Below are 21,448 nucleotides of genomic sequence, written 5' to 3'. Positions count from 1 at the left end.
GCCCCCCTTTTTCTTTGCCGCTATCTCCATATAAGTTTCTTGCTTTGCCAAACAAATTTATTGTTTCTTTGTTAGAAAATTGAATAACCCTCGGTCTTTTGATCTATAGAAAGCAATCTTAATCACACTAACTTGTTTAAACGTGCAATAGAATAAATGGTTAGGTTTCTTTAAGCTCATAAGGTAAGTCCATTATAGAATTCTTAAAATCTTATTTATCTATTTTCATACCAGTGGATTAGATTTTACCACATTGTCAATAATTTAAATAAATTCCAAAATGGTAATAGACAACTTAAAATAAAAAAAAATAAAAAAAATGATGACATGATATAATCTAATTCACTCATTTCAAAATAAATAGATTAGGAGTATCTGTATGACATTTATATTAGAACCAACTCATCCAAGTTTATCACATTTGCTAATCTCACTTCACTTTTTTTTTCTTTTTCTTTTTTAGGGTAAATTGCAAATTAGTGTTACACCCCTAAAGTTTGTGGTTGTTTGAATTTTACATCTTAAAGTTTTAGAAATTGAATTTTATCCTCTGAAGTTTGGGGGTGTAGATTTTACACCTTAATGTTTCAAAATTTGGATTTTAGCCCATAAATTTTAGGATGTTTAGATTTTACTCATTAAAGTTTGGGAGTGTTTGAATTTTACACCTTAAAGTTTTAGAATTTAGGTTGTAAAATCCAAACACTCTCCAACTTTAGGATAGTAAAATCCAAATTCTGAAACATTATAGTGTAAAATCCAAACACCCTCAAACTTCAGGTGTTAATTTCAAATTCTAAAACTTGTGTAAAATCCAAACACCCCTAAACTTTAGGGGTGTAATTTGCAATTTATCCTATTTTATTTATATATATATATATATATATATTGAGAAACCCCTATTTTATATATAGTTACATTATAAGCTATATATGTTGAATAATGTGCACTGATTTTTGTATCTAGTTTATATTATGAGAGAAACTAAAATTGAGAGAGAGAGAGAGAGAGAGAGAGAGAGAGTTTTAATGAAGAGGAGATATAGCCCAGTTCAAATGACAAGCCTGCTAGGCTTCAAGAAACTGGGCCATGGGCCCGTGGGTTTTGTTATCACAGGGATTTTGTTGTTAAATATGTATTGGGAGCTCTAGACTAAACGCGTATATATGTCGGAGTTGAAAACTAGGAAAAACGACAGCGGTGTTGGAGACACGTAACGTAACGAAGATGCGCAGTTTTCAGTTAAGGGGGGTGGTCGTTGTTGTTGTTGTTGTTGCAGTGGTCGGGTTGTTGTTGTTGTTGGGTCACATACCAAAGGAAGTCAAAGCCTCCACCTCGGCTTCGGCCTTCGTACAAAACGCCATCTACTCCAACAAGATTGCCTTTTTCTCCAAATCCTACTGCCCGTACGTTTCTCTCTCTCTCTCTAATGAATTTCGTGTTATTGTGGATTCTAGTGGGACATTAGTGTTGGGGTTTGATACCCCATTTGGAATTTCGAACCATGGCACGGTTTAATTATTGGTTCAAATTTGATTTGGATGTGATTTCATTTCTATGAATTTCACCACGAAAAGGTATATATGGATTATTTTAGGAAATTTTTCATGGAAATATAAAATGCCCGGTAGCTTTTTTCTTTTTTCATAAAAGGTTTTAAAAAATTTTTCCTAAACCAATGCCCATGAGACATCCATTATCTTTTCCCCTATTTTAATTCCAAACCAAAGCAATGATTTGAAAAAACTTGGTGATTTTCTTCAACTATGTCCATGCTGTATGCTTTCAACGTGTATGCTTGCCAATCAGAATGTTTTTCCAATTGCTATGTGGCTATTTATTGATGTGATTTACTTCCAAATTTTCTGATCTTAAATTTGTGGGAAATCTTTGGGTTTTATATGAAGAATGAAAATTTTGGAAAAGCAGATAATGCATTACATAGTTGCATCATTTGGAGACCATTGAGAGTTTTGAAATCAATTGTGTACGTGCGTGTGATAATCAAGAGTAAATTTTGTTGAGAAAAAAACTTGAAAACCAGCCACAACAGCCAAAAGGCAGCTCAGTTACAGTGAACAAAACATAAAACAGACAACGCCAAAACTATCTTCAATGAAAAATACACCCTCACCAGGGAGAGAACAAAATACAATCAAAACAAAAATCTTATAAGAAGGAAAGCTAGGTACACTAAAATAAGCAACATCTGAACAGCAGCTAGACAACTACACATTTTCAGTCCTTCTGCTTAAGAATCCTATCTGAAATACCGTTTCTGTAGCACTGGAATAAGGAAAAGGAGCCAGCTTTTTCAATGAGATATTTGACCTGCTTCCTTATGATTCCCACTATTTGCTCCTTTATTCTAATAGTCCCTAGGTGTAGAATGGCATTTATATGGGACCAAATGTGATAAACAGAAGCACTGAACCCCAGCCTACAGCTGTGTGTACTCAAGCTTTTAACTTTCCAATGCTTCACAGCTCAAGTAATGAGGGATTCCTGACAGCACAAGCTTATAATGTTCCTCCATATCCTTTGAGCAAAGAAGCACTTTAAAAAAGAGATGATCTCTATTTTCAATAGCAGCTCTACAGAACACATGTAACAAGTCATTGCCAATTCCCAATTTAGCCAGCCTTTCGTTAGTGAAGACTGAAGAGTCTATCCCTCATTGCCAACTAAGTCATGAAAGCAAACCTTGGAATAGCTTTAGCAAACCGTACAAATCTTCCACCTACTTACAACAGGCCTTCTGGGCCTGATCTGGTCCCAAACATTTGCAACAGAAAATGAACTTGGCTTGGAGGAAATTCGTATAGCTTTATCAAATTCACAAAATTCTATTAGAGGCAACTTGCTTAGGATGAAAACAAGGTCATCTGCATAACCCCAAAACCAAGCTTTTTCATGGATCACACTAGCTGACTTTTCATTGACAGAACTAGCAACAATATAGACCCCTCTCTGTCCCTATTTTTGACAACGAGGGCCCTCTGGATGCCAATTATCATAGCACAAGAGGATATTGGAACCATCTCCCTCCTGAAACTTGATATTCCTCATCATTTTATATCTGGAATTCAGAGACCGAGTCTTATTGTCTAAAGTTTTCAGTCTAAAAGATCCTAAACCACACTTTTTCAAAGTACAACTTTTTTAAACTTTAATTTTTTCTATGTACAACTTTTTCAAACAATTCCATTTTCAAAAGGCTGAAAAATAAGTTGTACCAAAGGAGCATGAATCAGAAGAAACTGCATATAACAAATAAAATCAACCACTCCTTTTCCAGTCTCAAGAAATGCAGGAACATGACATGTTGACTGTTGTGGATGTGTGTGTGTGTGTTTTAGGTTAGGGGAGCATTATCCCCAGTTCTTTCCAACCTCCAATGTGTAAATGACGCGTTGCTAGCTTCAACTCTTGAATAATATTCATTGATTCCCTATATTGTCCATTTCTTTTACATTTAGGGTGCTTGGCTGGTGCTCTTGAGTGTGCGCATGTGTGTGTGTGTGTGTGTGTGTGTGTGTGTGTGTGTGTGTGTGTATGTGTGTGAAACAAGTGATGTGGAATAAGGAATTGTGTGCTACTTTGCCTTGTTGCTAGGTATTGCTTGCGTGCCAAGGGGATACTCAGTGAACTACATGAGCAGCCTTTTGTTGTTGAGCTTGACCTCCGAGGTATCAATTAGCAACACTCGTCTTATCTACTTGTATGACTACACAAAAAGTGTTTTGGAATGTCTGTCATCATGAATTTGTGCAGATGATGGGGCTGAAATTCAGGATGTTCTTCTGGATCTGGTAGGCAGACACACTGTCCCACAAATATTTGTGAATGGGAAGCATATTGGTGGCTCTGATGGTAAGCTCTTAGCTCTGTAATTAAAAAAAAAAAAAACCATTCTCCAATAGCCTTCAAATGCAAGTCATTTGTCTGGTTCTGTTTTGTTTATCTTATGTTGTTGTTCACTGTAAATATTGTAATTCAGATCTCAAAGCTGCAGTCCAGAGTGGACAATTGCAGAAACTTCTTAGCACAAGTTGATGAGGCACTGGAATTAGAAAGATTCTTAGCTTGAACTTAAGTTTATGGTGAGATTATATTTTCAGCTCTGTGAATAGAGCAAATCACGTTGATGTATTGACTCTGCTCAGGCTTATGGATAATGGAGATTAAGGCAAAGACTAATGCCCCTTACTAGTATTTGTGGTTTTGGCATGTAATCACTTGTTAATTTGAGTTAACAGATTATTTTAATGTATGTTGAACTTTAGACTTGTGAATATCTTACTCAAATAAGAGCAGTGAAAAAATTATAAAGCCATGTATCTTGATGTTTGACATTGGGAATTGCATCCTCTTTTTAATCTGCTGAGATTTTCTAGAGCTGCGCATAATTGAGCATGCTTAGTGACCTGTGTCATATACCACATGCAGGACCAGATGGCCTGTAGACCAATGTCACCAAATGTCTTGCATCATTCAACATATTTTTAGTTGGAGCCTAGGGCATTAAGCGTTGGTCTTAAATGCTAAAAATTAGATGTGCAACAAGAATACCGAATATAATAATTTGAAGAAAGCAATTAACATACATTACCTGAGGCTGGAACCTAGTACATTCTTTATCATAGTACATTAAGAGTGGGATTCTTCTAGCCATTATTGGTAACTAATCAGAATTTGTAACAGCCAAAGCTGCAGAGCAGCCAAACTGCTGGGATTTACTGTTTTCTTAGTCCTTTTATTAACCAAACTGGTTTCAGAATAATCCCCAAAGAAGTCTGCTAGGTATGTCTTATCTATCTAAGCAGCTTTCGGCTGATAATGTTCTACATCCCAGGACTAGTTTTATATAGTGAATTTATGCGGATTGCCTTTAAACCTGTATAAAGGAGATAATGTTTTCATTTTCTTAGTGAATGTGGCCTTCATAATGTGACCAAGGGAGAAAAAAAATTGCTTTCCATGCCTTGATTATATCCAAGATTCTGGGTTGAAGATGAATAATATCTGCCAATTGGTCGATTACATCACTTTGCTTTCCAAGCCATGATTATATCCAAGTATTCTGGATTTAAGATTAATAATTTTTGCCAATTGGCAACTTAAATCACTTTCCATTGAATATATATCTCACAGTTTTACAAAATACTAACAATTTTGATGTAACAAATTCATCTACCTGCTGAATACAGCAAATGATGTTACACTTCAATGATAACTACTGCGCTAAAGATGCTAGCCTTCAAAATGTCAGAGAGTACCATATAAACTAGAACCAAAAACCTATGTTCTCTCCATGATCAGGAAGAATCTACATATGTGTCTGGCCGCCAATCGCCTTTCTGTGCACTGAGCAACCCTTCTTGGTTCTTGGAGATGGTTACGTGAACCTCCCAGTGCAGAGACTTCAGCAAGTTCTCAACCTCCCGAAAAATACTGGACTCGTCACGGACAATCAATTTACCTCCAGGTCTGACTATTCTATCAACCTCTGCCATTACAGGAGCAAGTTTGCACCTGTGGAAGCCAAAAAATTAATACCAACAATGTGCTATAAAGATAAGAGAGTGAAAGATCACAAAATTATATTGCAATGACCCAGCCATTTCTACCTCTTTTTCAGCCTTGAGAATAGATGATCAGCATGCAGTAGATCGTAAGTGCGTGGGTATGTGCTGAAGGATTCACACCAATCATGGTATATGCCAAAAAGACCTCGCTCAAAGATAATGGGAAGTGTATCTGGAGAGTCTATGTTCACCACATTCATGACCCATACTGGAAGGTCCTTTAGAGCTGCTGCAAATCTGCACAAACAAGTGGTAAAAGCCTAAATGATGGTCTTATATGGCTGGCATATTGAGCCTTGGTTCGGCATAATAATAAATTGACAAAGATTACCCCCCATAGACTGCTCTCATGTCCATGACATTTCTCACATTGGACCAGCTGATGCCTAAACTGGTCAAATATGACTTGCTCACCACTCGCTTCCAATGTTCATGGTCTGTGGCAAAGTCTTGAGGAGATGGTTTCCCATAAATTCCCATCTGGGAACTGTTTAACCAGTAAGGAGGTGTCTGTACTCGACGAGGCCAAGGCTCAGGCCATTTGGTGCCTCTCTCAGCATTGTCAACGGGCACTGGATGCATGCATGCCTGCAGTGGCACATACCTGGAAATGGTCCAACAAAAAAATAATCAAACAAGCTCAACAATAGTGTTGCTAGATATACTAAAATTTTCGCAACATAAATTTTAGAAACAGACTTGTCACCAATAACAAAAAAACTAATTTAAACATTCATTTATTACATTGTTTAAGTGGCTCCAATTATATTCTCGACACTTCAGTTTGTAAGCTTTTTGTAGTATCTCTAGGATTTTTCTAATAACAAATAATATGATTGATAACTCAAAGTTCTATTCTTTTTAGACGTTAGGAATAGCAGAAACATACCAGGCTGCATTTGGATCATCATCTTCTTTGCACATTGGTGGACGTTTATGTTTTCTCTGGTTATAGCAATTGTTTGTGGTAGGTTTGCGGTAGATGGCAGCTCCAACAGAATTTAGTTTATCCTTCTTTATGGTGACCAGCTCCCAACACATGGAGGCCGTCAGTGAAGACATTGCTAAAAACATGACTACATATGTCAGCCTAACACTAAAGTCTAAAACTGCCTATAAATAAAGAAATGTTGGTTTCTATAATGCTATTACCCTTCCAGATTTCCACATCTTCTGGGAGCTTTTGGTACACTGGAGTAGCAGACCAGACAAAATAACCCCCTGGTCTTAGAACGCGGTTCAATTCCAAAAGATGCAAACCATCTGCACCCAAATTTGATATTGTCATTGCAACGCAAAAATAGCGGTAAATTGTTCTCTTACATGCATTGACATACACAAATGTTCAAATTTTTTTATTATTATTGATATTCACATTTAAAATGTGAAATGAACGATGTGTATGGACAATCAATAATAACTAGTGTGAGAATCAATGCCCCAAAAACAAAACATGAAAACCAGTTAGAAGTAAAGTAATGAAGATAAAGGAAGAGTAGCTAGTTAGAACCGTCTGCATGCCAAGGCACTCTACAACGTGCACAGTGCACAACATCAAAGACCCTGCTTGGGAATTGAAGGCGCTGAGAACCCATGACAGCGGATATTGCAGGTATTCCTCTTTCAAGGGCAAACTGAACTTGAGCCTCATGTTCATCTTTGGGTGCAAAAGACATTGCAATAACATTTCTGTCGAAAAGATAACCCCCAAAGCTGGCAACACCGCAGCCAACGTCCAAAATGACTCGAGTTTGCTTCCCCCAAGAGATGGCAGGTACTGACTGCAGTCACCAATTCAAGATCATGGACCATGGACCATGTCAGGGAAGGAAGGACATGCAAATATGCACAAGTCAATTGCCAATTAAAACAATTCCAGAGACCATTATTGGGAAGAAAAACAATCATTTTTATCATTCTCTCTCTCTTTTTTTTTTTTTTTTTTTTTTTCAATTTTCAAACTAAAATACTGAGTTACACATTGTTCATTTTTTCAAACATTTTTTCTTATTCTTTTCTGTTAAAATATTTGCATATGAGTGGTTTGGTTAGTTAATTAATGATATCCTACATTGAATATCAATGATAAAAATGAGGAAATTTTTTTTTCGGAAACAAACCAATAGACTGAATGTAGTATATATGTATATATGTGTATATATATATAAAATCCTTTCAAAAAGTGTTATGTTAGGTATTAATTGTTTCTTGTTTAGAAGTATTCACACTATTTGACATCATATGTAAAACGTGAATATTTAAAATAAAAAGTATAAACACCACACAAAACATTACAATTAAAAAAAAAAATTGTGAACAAATAATTACACAACACGTTGTTAGGGGCATTTTTTTTGAACTTTTTGAAAGTTGATTGTTATAAAAGGTGGTAGTTAGAAAAAAATAAAGTACTTTAGAAAAATTGTATTGTGGAACTGGAAAGTGTTCACTTATTAGAGTGTCCTCTAAAACGGGCACCTAATGAAGTGTTCACTAAACTAAAACCCTATATGATCCCATGACCATCATTAAAAAGACAAAAAGGCAAAGATCATAGAGAATATCCTAGCAAGAAAAAGCATCGACAACCAAACAAGACACTAATAATATGCATGGTCCATTTAATGAATCAATTAGGTTAGGTTAGGTTAGTTACCTGTTGAACAAAATCAATGTAGTGGAGCGCACCATGTATGAACTGAGTCCCACCACCAGGAAAAGTTAAGAACTCACCGGTCACCTTAACCCAATTTTGGTGCCCCTTCACCTCCGCAAGCTTCGTGTGTGGTACATTGTGGTACCATATCTGCCAAATCACAATTGAAAAGACTCGAAAGAGTAAACCAACCAAGATCATATATATATATATATATATATAATAACGATGATTATTATACATTGCTTATTTCCGATAATTTATTTACATAGCATGAGACATAAAAAATTAATGCTAATTTATTTTCAAAATTTTAAAACTTAAATTATTAAAATAAAGTTAAGATAAAAAAGTAGTCTTGCAGGACTCATAAAAGCACAAATAGTGCATAAAACAAGTGTAGGACCCATAAAAGCACAAATATTACATAAAACAAGTAAAACACACATAAATCATGATTTCAGTTAAAAAGACAATAAGAGTTATTTCTCATCAATGTCAAAAAAAAGAGTTATTTCTCATCATGTAATCCAATCGAACGGTTGAGATTCAATGAAACTCAAAACGTGTTACCTTATCTCTGCTTTTGGGCCACTCGATGGGTTTTTTATAACCCTCCGGAACTGGGACAAGGCAAGTGGGTCCCTCTTCAGGACAATGCCTCTCTCTGTGCTCGAAGTGTTTGGTACTACGCAATTTTTTCACAGCTTTCTCGTTGTCCAAACATGGTATAAAATCAGGACCAGCTGTCACGTTACATAGCTGCCACGTGGTCTCATACATACCCTCGTTCCCGCTCGACTTGTCTTTGCGTCTCTCTTTCTCGTTCGCTGATTGAGTTGCCTGAGTCGCCCACGATTTCTTTGACTCTTTAGACTCTTTTGGAATCACCGTGTTCTCTACAGCAGGGAATGTCTCGACCGTGTTTGACTCAGTTCCCTTGTTGCTTTCAGTGTTTCCCTCCTCTTTGTTGTCTTCTTTTTGCTGCGTTTCTTGATTCCCAGCTTGGGATTGTTGAGATTCGTCTTGGTACGCTTTCTGTGGTTGAGTCTCAGGCTTTTCTTCAATATTGCTCATTTCCACGTCTTTTGGTTGTTGTTGTTGATCTTCATTATACTGAGATTCTTGGGTGTTTTCACGGCTTTCATCTTCTTTCAGTTGCTGTTGTAAGCTTTTTTCTTGATCTAATTCATCAGGCATCTGAATATTTTCATTTGGTTTTTGATTTTCAACATTGTTCTCTTCCGAAACTCTGTTTTGCTCGCTTTCTTCATTATTATTACTTGTTTGCTTGCTTTCCTCGGAGGTTATTTCTTCAATTCGTTGGTTTTGAGTGAAAGAGCTTTCCTCAGTATTCTGATTCTCGCTTTCTTTCTGCTTTTCCTGCTCCTCAGTAGATTCTTTTCCATGTAAATCTTCTGCAGATGATTCTTGTTTGTCAGTAATTATGGCATCACCACCATTATCCACAATGGAGTCCTTGGAAATCTCTGGCAATATCGCCACCTTCTGATCTTGCTGAGACTTACCACCATTAATATCGTTAACTTCATCATCAGATTTAATGGCATCGTCAGGGAGATCACCTGGATTGTCTTCAAAGGCAGGAAGATTGGACTTGGTGTTGGTGGTGGTTTGGGGTTCCTTTCTGGTTATAGTGTTGCGAGTGGTTGTTTCTGGGGGAGTTACAGAATTAGAGCTTAGCATCCATACACCCAAAACACATAGTGCTAAAAACACCAATGTTGTTGCTGTTGATGCGTACGAATTTGAAGAGGAAGAAGACCTCTTGCTAATACGGGACTTTCCCATTGGCATACTCTCTGGTGTTAAGAGAGAATGAAAGTGGGGTGTTTTTGTTTCAATTCTTGTGGACAAAGATGAAATTGAAAATGTAGAGAGAGAGAGAGAGAGAGAGAGAGAGGTTTCAGTTATGTTTGTGGAGGAAGATGGAAGTGAAATTAGTTGACAGACACAGAATTGTTCCAACTTGGAATGTCTCAAGATCCACAGGAGTCGGATAAGGGAATTTGTTACACCACCTGTATAATTGATTAATTTTTTTTTTTTAAAAAAAAAAACCGATAAATTCAGTTATAAATGCATTTGGCTTTGGATGAAAAATGCTTTTATTTTTATTTTTTAATTTTATTATTATTTAGTTTATTTTTACTACTATCTAACTTATTTTTGTTACAATTTATGGATCCCATTACACTTTTTTTATACTATTCAAGGATTTCATCGTAATAATTCAACTAATTTTTAACTTTATCTATAATACTATCAACAAAAAATTCAGAATTTCAGTTAGATAAGTTTGGCTCTAAATCTAAGTTGCACGAGAGCTGACACAAGTAAGGATACAGAGGTACAATAGTTTTGGAATAACTAAGGTATGAAATGTTTGGAGTATGACAATTAATTAATTTTTTTAGGTATATTTTAAATATTTTTTGACATAATATGTTTATTTTTTATATTAAAACTAAGTAACAACAATAAAAAGCCTAAAAAAGCATCTAAAGTTAATTTAAAAGTAATAGTAAATAGAAACAAAGAAAAATAACACTTGTAAAATGTAGTCTAAAGCACAAACCAAGAGTTCAAATAAATTAGACACCTAAGTTGATCAAGTTCTCACATGGGTATAGGTATTTGTCCATTTTAGCTAGGTTCGTCCAACCTATTATGTGATAATTGAAGAGAGTATTCATACATAATTTTAGCTATATATATATGATTTTTTTTAAACTAATTATGTAACTTATTTAAATAAATTTTTTTTAGGGAGTTTCAACCTATAGCATTCGCTCTTGATGATAACTTTTTATTATCAAACCAAGATACCAATCAGTTTTTGGTGTAGGTGGGGATTGAAACTTCAGATCTCTTATACAATCATCAGATGCTTTACGAGTTGAACTAATTGAAACCCACATAATTTATTAATTTAATTTAAAAAGTTGATTAAAACAACTAAATATACTTACAAGTACTAGTATAAGAATCAGACTAGCAATTAAAACTTGTCTTAAAGACAAAAGACTCGATGAGCCATGTCTAAAACATAAGAGTAATGATAGTTACACACTCTTTATACTCATCATATACCTACTAACACAATTTCACAAATTCAAAAGAATGTGTGTGCAAGATATACAATAGGAAGTGTGTAATAAGACTTTCCCTAAATGGTTTGTGCCCACGTGGGACCGATGATTTTGTTTGCAAAAGAATAGGGCAATGGTCCAAAAGCAAGTGCAAGAAAGAAAAAAAGAAAAAGAAAAAGAAAAAAAAATCCAAATTGGGTTCGCCAAGCCCCTATCTATTCATTTCCTAATATATGTTGGACCCATTCTAATCTTTAATTGGTCCAAGTAAATTTAGGCTGACGAAAACCCAAGTTCATGGGCCTACCAACTTGTTTTCAAGAAACTTATAAGAGTCCATTAAACTCCCCATGATTATCAAGGAAGAGAATACTGGGCCTAAAAATCTTTTTAAAAAACCCAAAAGCCCAAGCTCGTAGCAACCTGTGGTGCCGCATCGATGGTCAAAAATTATTAACCATTGAGGAGAAGAAGAAGACACATTCACAAATCACAACGGCATGCAAGCTTTAATCTCTATCATGCCAAAAAAAAAAAAAAAAAAAAAAAAAAAGAGATACTAATGTCCACAGTTATGCAATTTGAGTGCCACAGAATCCAAATAATACCCGAAAACCCAATTGAATCCACCTTATGGAACCTACCAAAACCCAGTTTCGGAGGTGCATATATGGTTCAAGAATAATTAAAATCTCCAATTCATATGTTCACAGTAATTGTGGTGCAGAAGACTATAAGAGCCAAAGTGTTTGTTTCTCCGCTCCCTAGCTATCCATTTAAAAATAATAATTTAAAAAAAAAAATCTTTTTTTTCTTTGCACTTTTTTCAATTTCCACAACCATCCAAAAACTAATTAAATAAAAACTCTAAAATTTTGAGTATTTTAACTTTGATACTACATCATTTATTTAACTAATGAAGACACAATCTCTCTTCTCATACCATATTCTCAGGAAATTTTTCAATCCCATACCCACAAAATTCCACCTTTATAAAATTATTTTTTTGTTAATAATAAGGAGATAGGTTAAGTTACTAATTCGGTCCTCCAATTATTGGGTAAATTTAAATTGGTTCCCTTCACCATTAATTATATTAATTTTGTTTCTCAATTTTCAAAATCAAGTCAATGTTATCCATGAATCTCACTCTCCACATAAATTTTAATGAAATTAATAGTTAAAATTGATATGCTTTTAAAAACTTTACACTTTTTAGAATAACTTTTAAATTTATGCCCCACATTTAAAAGAAAATAAGATCCAAGAATGAAATTGACTGAATTGATACAATTAATATATAGCGGAAGTACCACATTTTATTTTACACAATATTTGGAGGAAAAAACCAGTATTTAACTACAAAAAATATTTTACATATGCGATAAGTATTCAACCTCCATATATGATTTAATTATATGGTGATCTTTTGAAATATAATAATTGGGAAAAATTTTATGTAATTCTCCCTATAATTTGGTGGTTTCAAATTAATCAAACCCTAAATTATTTATTAAAAAATTAAAAATAAAATAAAAACTTTGGTTTTTAAAATATTTTCAACTTGCCCCTCTGAAACCCACCAAAAAAAACAAAACAAAACAATACTCAGTTTCATCAAACTATGATGTCTTAAAGTTATTTTGTAATCTATTTTCGTGTCAAAATGCTATATGTGATTCATAAGGAAAAAGAGTCTAGATATGCCATGATTACAACTAATATGAATTTCTATTACTTTTTGCTAATAAGAATTGATCACTAAGAAGGTAAATTGAAACGGTTTAGAAAGTTTAATTAGAACCTTTTGAAATCTATAGTTAAATTTAAAATCAGTCCCAAACTATGAGTGAAATTGTGTAATTTAATGAGAAATTAATATTACAAAATTGTGTAATTTTTGGTGTCTAGATATGCCATAATTATTCGTGTTAAGGTACCTTAGTTTTCTTGTTAACTATCAATGAAAAGAAGAATTATGAAAACTTGATGTTTCTGAATTCTGATACAGGAGCATTGGCATTGGGGTTGTAAAACTCCCCAAATTGTAAACTCATGGCATCAAAATTATAAAAGTGTGCATTATCTGGAACTCTAATTGTAAAAAAATTTACAATTGTGCTACAATACCATCTTATGTTGCAAGATGGTATTTTTAAAAAATAATATTTGATTAGATTTTGAGTTTTATTTGGATATTGAGTTATATTAATTTATTGTGTAAATATATTATTATTGTATGGTAAAATAAAAGTTGAAATGTTAGGTATATTGAAAAATAGAATGGTTCCCATCAAAAAAAAAAAGAAAAAGAAAAATAGAATGGTATAATAAATAAAGTAAATTTTGAAATGGTAAAATGATATATGTTTTAGATACCGGATGCTAATGCTAGAATTTTCTAAGTTCATGTCTATTCTTTTATTGTTCCAGACTAGAACCATTTGTTGAACGATAGTTAGGGTAGACAGGTTTTGACGTGCTCCTGTGCAAGTCTGTAGAGCCCATTATTTACTATCTTTTTTAATGCCAAATGTAGCACGGATAATCGCACTATGTTATTTGACCCATGCAAATCCATCCCTGTTTGCATTTTAGGCCAATAAATTGTTTTCACGAATAATTCGGGATGGCAATACATTTACCCCAAACAGTCATTTGCTATAATATACATGAATCTGGGGCTTACTTGAAATTTTGGAAATGTTATATCATAGTCTCAGCTAGGGTACGTAACGTTTTTGAGCAAATTACTAGAAGTGAACCCTAATAAGTGTTCATTAAAGCATTAGTAAATTTTAGTGTACAAAGTTGAGAGGGTCAGGGCCACAAGCCCCGTTGACCAGTCATCATCTGGTCCTTACAAAAACAATTAGCCATTAGAAAGTCGTAGTTTTCCTTCGATCTTTGTATACCCTTATCCACATCACTATAATTATTCCATTATACACTGCAAGCTAAGTGAATTAGGCGCAAAGACAAGCAAGTCAATGACCCTATAAATTAACTTTTTATTATTAGCCTTCAATGGTAGTGTGGGGATTGATTGGTAAAAATAAATAAATCAAAGCCGAAACCACCACATGAATACGATGACCACACCTCAAGTCACTGCATTGTGCAAAGCAAGGACAGCCATAAAAGTTTCTTTCCATTATCAATTTTTTTTTTTTTTTTTGAATTGTGATTGACTATGTGCTTGATTATGTAGTGCCGGTAGAATAGGATCACATTTAGTTGTGAGCGGTAGAAGTGTAATGACAGGTCTACTCACCACGAAAGCGAATTATAACACAAATTATACCATTTTACATGTCACTTACTCCTAATTTTATAGACACAAAAGCTGTAGCTATTATCCATCTAATCTGTTGACTGTTTATGTTTTGGTCCTCATACCTAACACATGGTACTTTGCTTGCCCACTTCACTAAAAATTGTCCACTATAGATTTGTGATCCAGGACATGTACATCCACAGTTATTCGCCGTTTGGGAGCCACCAAGGCTTTGATTCGAAGTGTACCCCTCAATATTAATTCTTTCATTTGGGAGCGTACGAATTTTATCATTCAGTCAGTGGGGCTTGGTTCCCTTCAATTATAGGACAGAAAAGAAAAAGAAAAGATATGAGGAAATAAAGAAAGAGATTTGCCGTTTGGTAGTAAGGTGAGTGGTCATTTTTTTTCTGATACCGTGCGATTCTCTACTTATCAAAAAGAATAACAACAATGTGTAAACGAAGACAAACTAACATATATTTCTTAATGTAGTTGTGGCGTTGTCAATTCCATAACTTTTTTCTATTTTTTTGTAAGTATTTTGAAAGTCACGGTATAAAGATTTTGTTGACTAATGATTTAGTTTTTTTCCACCATAGAGCAAATGCAATAACCTTTCTATCAAAAGTTTGCCTCAACTTTTTATTTGATTTTTCTTTTTGGGGGATTTCCTTGGAGTGAAATGAAAGATTTTTTTCTTCGTATAGAAGAAAAGGTGATTTATTGGTATGGAATGAAAAAAAAAAAAAAAATCTTTAGTTAAAAAGTAATTGAGCATTTTTTATGTATCAAAAGATAGAATTAATGTAACCTTATAAATAAATAATATTGTAACAGTTTGGTGACTTTGACCCAATAAGAGTCTTCCTATATATGAAAATGTGAAAACCTTTAAAAGAATACGAGTGAGTTTTTCAAAAAGTAATTTCGTAAATATTTTGTGTTAAGAGATGTCTGTGTTGGTGAGTTAAGAGTTTATTATTTGTGTGAAAGAAAGATATTGAGTATATTGACTTTTGAGATTGTGAATTTGTGTGTTTGAGTTTTGTGAGTATTTGTGAGAATTTTTGTTAATTTATGTGTTTGTCAGTGTTGTCTTCAAAGCGTGAGTTTGATTTGTAAGATTTGATTGATAGCAGTAGTTATAATGGCCAAAGAGGATTTTGATTGGTATTGTCCATAACCGCATGTAGGTTTGAAAGTGATAGAACTATATTTTTGTATCGTGTGGATTTTTTATTTTATTGTTTGTGTGAAGTACTATGAATGCACTTCTATGCTAACCACAAATTTCAACACTTGTTCTTAAAAAATGAGTATTACTTACAAGGAAAAATAACATACTTTTTTTAACCTTCATGTCGGTGAGTAGACTCATCAATAACCAACGAAGTTAATTATTGCATTATAAGCAATCCCTTTTTGGTATGGTTATGATGATACAAAGAGATTTTTGAGTGATACCAATTAGGCAATTACTTGATTGTTATTGTGATGGTAAGTAATGGTATCACATAGAGGCTATCATTTGCGTTTTGCACCCTCTTAGGTTAGGTATATATATCCTTGTGCTAGAAGAAAATATTAACACGCCTAACAAATTGAAAGAATTTTGCTACACTCATGATTGACGAAAGAAGGAAGATGGTAAAAAGTTAACGAGCTAGGGTTAGAAAGGGTATGCTCTTTCTATCAAAGACACCAACTAACTAGTTTGGATGTGATTGTACAAGTAAATTACGACCTTAGTTTAACACGATTTACAATTAATTAAATCTTTGCCAAGTTCCAACTTACACTTAAATTCAGTGGTTATATATAATAGATAGAATTGAAATAAATGAATTCAAGGTTTGCCCTTACATTTCATGCGCATGAAATTCTGAACTTTTTTTTTTTTGATAAATCTAAACAGTTGATCCGTGTTGTAGCTATCAGACTTTAGCTTAAATAGTAAAAGTATATGTTTAGAGTGGGAATAATTAAGTTTCAAGTCACATAAAAAAAAAAAAAAAACAAAGTTTAGTTACAAAATTTTAAGCTACAACCTTACTCAATATCTTTTTTATTGGAGGTGGATTTTGACAAATACACCATTGGATTACATTTTTTTTTTATATCCTTCATGCTTACAAAATTTTTAGAAAATTAAAAGATCATTAGCTATATCATCAATAAATTATTTAAATTGCAAGTTTTTATAATTTAAAATTATACATAAAATATAAGCTTATAGATCATATAGTAAATAATATCTGATTGACACAAAATTTGACATGTGTATTAAAAGCATAAAGAATATGTAATTCAACAGTTAGATTTTCAAAATATTTAGTAATATTTATTTTATTGAATAAGGTTGTAACCTTATGCAACAACTAATTTTGTAGCTAGACTTTATTAAAAAAATTTCAAGTTAATATATGCAATGGATACTCAAAAAGGGAGAGGGGGCCGGGGGGAGTTTAATATCCACGTAGGAATGAAATTACAACTTCGCCATATTCATTGCTAATTAACATCACATTGAGTAGCAATTATACAGTTTTTTAGATTTTTTTTTTTTTTTTTGTCATTTTAGACGGATATTAATAACAAGTTCACACATAATAATAATTTTCTCACATTTGTTATTGTCTCGTATCACATTGGATATCATAGCTAGTATACCCTAAAACCATTAAAGGTACAATAAAAGGACTCAAGTAATAATATAAAAGAAAAAGGAAATAAAATAGGAATAATATGCTATACATCATATAAATACTTAAATCAAAGCACGTACATATATACATGATGAGACAAACTTCCATAATTTAAGTTCAAGTTGCTTAAAAAAATTTCAAATTCACTTTACAATTTATTTACTCAATTAGTCCCATATTTATAGTCATGTCACATATACTTTTGGTTGGTCTGTTTGGTTCAGGTGAAAGGTGATGATATAAAACGAATGAGAGAAAATGGTGGTGATTACTATTTTTCTTTGTTTGGTAGGAAAGAAAACTTAGCAAAAATAAATAGTTGCGTCTACTTGAAAAAAATTCAAGATAGTTATGTGATATATATATATATATATATATATATTCTAAAATTTTATTTTTTGAAAAAAAAAGGGTAAAAGTTCAATGATAAGACATTAAATGCATACTAGCTTAAGCACTTTTAGAAGTTAGGATGCTTGTTAGTAAAATCCTACTTGAAAGTTTAAATACTCTAATTAAAATGTAATTGATTTTTTACTTAATAATTCAATAGTTGCAAAGTTTTTGACACTTAATTAAATAGAGGTATGGAACTATATATTTATAAAGTTAAGAGAATGGATATGGACTTGACCATTTTCTTATTTATTTATTTAGAGAAAGGAAACTGACTTGACCTGACATTTTTTTTTTTTTACTATACGATTCACAAGTTGTATTTAGATTTTGTTTTATTTTTTTTCAAGTTAAGTAACAAAGGAGTCAGTAGTTGTCAGAGAAGTGCCTAAGTTATCTTGGGAGTTGGTAGTTGGTACCTTCCTCTTTTTTTTTTTTTTAGGGGAAAATGAGCAAACCTCTCTATTCTTGTTTTTACAGTGGACTTCATTATGAATTTAATAAGTAGATCTTATTATGAATGTGAGTCGAGATAGCACTATTTTTTGTACTCCAAAAATACCTAAAAATTACTATTTTTCCACATACTTAATTTCAAGCTCAAACTCAACTCAATTCTTTAAGAGAAAAGTTTATATTAAAAAAAATTATATTTAAACTATTTTAGAGGAAAATTCCTCAAATCCACTATATAACGATTGATAAAACCAAGTAACTTGTTTAAAAAATACATAAGAATGATTTTATGAATGGATAAATTTTGGTTCTATATATATTATTTAAACAAATTATATGATTCATTCAAAAAGTCATATAACTAAAATTTATATATGAATGATTTCTTCAATTGTCCGCATAATAAATTATAACAAAATGGCTTCAAAAATGTGAGGATCAAACTTTTCCATTATGAATCACCACGTATTAAGTTAGAGAAAATTCCTTTGAAATAATGATTTTCTATTATTAAACAAACGTAAACCATTCAAAATTTATTTGCAAGCTATGGTTAGTGCCTTGGTGGTGACACACAAAAGTGAGAAACATGTTTAGCACCAAACTTTTTCTTTTATGAAATCGCCATGAATTATGGATGAGGTACTCGTGGAATGACATTTTTCTATTAAAGAACAAACATAAACCATTCAAAATTCATTTGCAAGCCATGGCCCATGGTTGGTGGTGATGCGCAATAGTGAGAATAGCACTGACTGAAAATGAAATTGGGACCAAAGGCTAATCTTACATGGTCCTACCCCCAAACTATAAGACGAGAAATGGTGGGCCCTAAAACCACAAGTGTTGCGATATCTCTAAGTACCCAGTTCACAGAATCCAGAATCTAGACACCAGAACAACTCCTCTGCTCTGCTCTGCTCTGCTCTGGAACGAATCAAAAGAATGTAATTTTGAGTTTGGCTTGGTTAAGAGGAGGCAACCAAATCTTTTGCGCATATTTTATTTTTAGTTTCACTTTCCTGTTGCCAACGACAACCCAACGTTTAATGTCATTTTCTTATTCTTCTTTTTCTTTTATTTTGTTTTTAAGTGTATTTTTTATTTTTGGCTGAATCTCACATTTATTGCCTTGACAATGACTTCCTCTCTCTTTTACAACAATGCCACACTCATCCCTCTCTCTTTCAAGTGGATAAGAAACCCTTCAATTACTTCTAGTGGTTCGATTCCAATTGTTCTAGCCAAAAGTGGAAGAAATTATAAGGTTTTTATGGTTAATAAGTGACATAATTCATCATTTTATTAAAAAATTCTCATTTATTTAAAATTGTTGAGTTAAAAAATTTATTTAAATAGAAACTGATTACTCATTCAATAATTTTAAACAAGTGAAAGTTTTTTAATGAAATGATGAATAAATAACGTAATAAAAAAAACTGTATAATTTCTTCAAAAGTGGGAAGTTGAAAGCAACATGAAAATGGTGAAGTTTATTGGCAAATTTGTTAGTGAATTTTCAATCTTTGCTTGTGACCCAAGAAGGGAGTTAGTTATTTTTGGGATTTGTGGCTTCTTGGGGTCTCCCTAATTCCATTCTATATTATACCCCTTGAGATTTGCAGAAAAAATTGAGTCCCAAGGCTCTATAAGCATCTTAAGAGGGTCTAGATAGTATTAAAAAATGAAAGAAAATGGGAAATCATGATCAAATAGGCACAGATCAAATGCGCGTTTTATTGCTTTCTCTCTCTCCCTAATGAAAAGTTTAATATCTCTCTGTGAACCATAAAAGGGGATATAAGGTGGTAGTCAACCATGGGAACAAACACAGGGCTCGAGAATGACAGGCACCGGTACAACAATTATTGGGACTCGCACACATCATTCACTTCTCCTTCCTTGCCAAAAAACTATTGCCCTTTTTTCACTCTTGGAGCCTTTGGTTCTTTGTCTTTCCTTATAGCGCGTGGCAGAGAACTTTCAAGTTTCAATTAATGCATAGCTACATATACACTTTTCTTTTGCACAAACCCAATTTCATATCCCTGTCAACAGTTTTTGCTTGTTTTCATTCACTGATAATGACATTACAATAAAATAATAGTGAAGTATTTGATGAGGGAAATTTCAATCTGCTACACTGTAGACTGTAGTGCAGAGTACGTTTGGTTACTTGATGTTTTAATAATATTGTTTGTATTTTTAAAAATATGTAGATAAAAAAATAAATGAAAATATGTGTAATATTTAAAAACTGAAAATATGTATTTAAACACATATATTGAACAGGCTAGTAATTATAGTTACATGTACTATTACTCCATACTTTATTTTAACTGGATAAATATTAGGTACTTTTTTTTTTTGCTAAATAATAAATATTAGGTACTTAAAACAACTTAAAATTTTTAATTAATTAAATTCATTTCATTATTGTATTAACTAATAAAATAAAATAAAAACAAATCTATCTTTTTCAATGACAATTATATATAATGATATAATTTACTTTTCAATGTAACCACGTAATTTAATTTGGCCACATTTGTTTTGGTGTAAAAAATATAATACCCTTGCAACTTTCAAAATGACTAAAATAACCTAAAACCTTTAAAATGATTAAAAATATCCAGAGTGACCAAAATTCTGTTTGAATATTTTGGCCTTTCAATGGTGGGGGAATTTTTGTCATTTTAGTTGTTTCAAGGTAATTTGGTTATTTTGATAATTTAAAGGATATGGGGAAATTTGGCCATTTTAAGTTTTCGATGGCTCGTAAACCTTGACTCCCCCCCCCCCCCCCCTCAAAAAAAATTATATACATATTATTTTTTAAATTAACTATTATTTGATAATCACAAGAATTTTGGTTCGATAAAGATAATCTTGACTCTCTAAACATAATCCTTAACCCCTTAAAAAAAAACAATATCTAAAAAAAGGAAAAATAAAAATAAAAGTCCAATTAACAAACAATAAAAATTAGAGGAATTCTATGGCCACAACAAAATCTCACAACACACTTACTTTTAATTGTGGTGGGTCATAATCTAATATTTTTTTTATTTCATTTTGACATATGAGAGAGTGGCACCTCAACCGTTGTGAAAATGTTGTAATAATTTGTTGTATTCCTATCACAACTCTAAAACCTATTAAAAAAAAAATTCCTAATCATTCAAATTCGTAACTTGTTCAACTCATTCCGTAAAAATAATTTATAATTTCATTTCTCCTAAAAAAAGTACCAA

General features: G+C 32.7%; 2 protein-coding genes across 2 annotated transcripts; one reads left to right on the top strand and one right to left on the bottom strand.

The window, feature by feature from the left end:
* Positions 1-1,180: 1,180 nt before the first annotated feature.
* On the top strand, positions 1,181-4,353 carry LOC126733148 (glutaredoxin-C3). The gene is made up of 4 exons (XM_050436339.1): positions 1,181-1,406; positions 3,616-3,689; positions 3,775-3,873; positions 4,001-4,353. The coding sequence occupies exons 1-4, from the start codon at positions 1,228-1,230 to the stop codon at positions 4,054-4,056; spliced, it is 408 nt and encodes a 135-aa protein (XP_050292296.1). The 5' UTR covers positions 1,181-1,227; the 3' UTR covers positions 4,057-4,353.
* A 715-nt stretch (positions 4,354-5,068) lies between these two features.
* Positions 5,069-10,204, bottom strand: LOC126733147 (probable methyltransferase PMT27). Its single transcript, XM_050436338.1, has 8 exons — positions 8,818-10,204; positions 8,245-8,394; positions 7,099-7,369; positions 6,741-6,851; positions 6,478-6,652; positions 5,920-6,192; positions 5,631-5,825; positions 5,069-5,535 (listed from the first exon to the last, which is right to left on the bottom strand). Exons 1-8 carry the CDS (start codon positions 10,060-10,062, stop codon positions 5,319-5,321), a joined length of 2,637 nt encoding a protein of 878 aa, XP_050292295.1. The 5' UTR covers positions 10,063-10,204; the 3' UTR covers positions 5,069-5,318.
* Between the last annotated feature and the right edge of the window lie 11,244 nt (positions 10,205-21,448).

This window comes from Quercus robur, chromosome 6, assembly GCF_932294415.1.
Source record: "Quercus robur chromosome 6, dhQueRobu3.1, whole genome shotgun sequence".
Classification (NCBI taxonomy): domain Eukaryota; kingdom Viridiplantae; phylum Streptophyta; class Magnoliopsida; order Fagales; family Fagaceae; genus Quercus; species Quercus robur.
The sequence above is the reverse complement of the archived record's forward strand: the minus strand, read 5'-3'. Positions and strand labels throughout refer to the sequence as shown.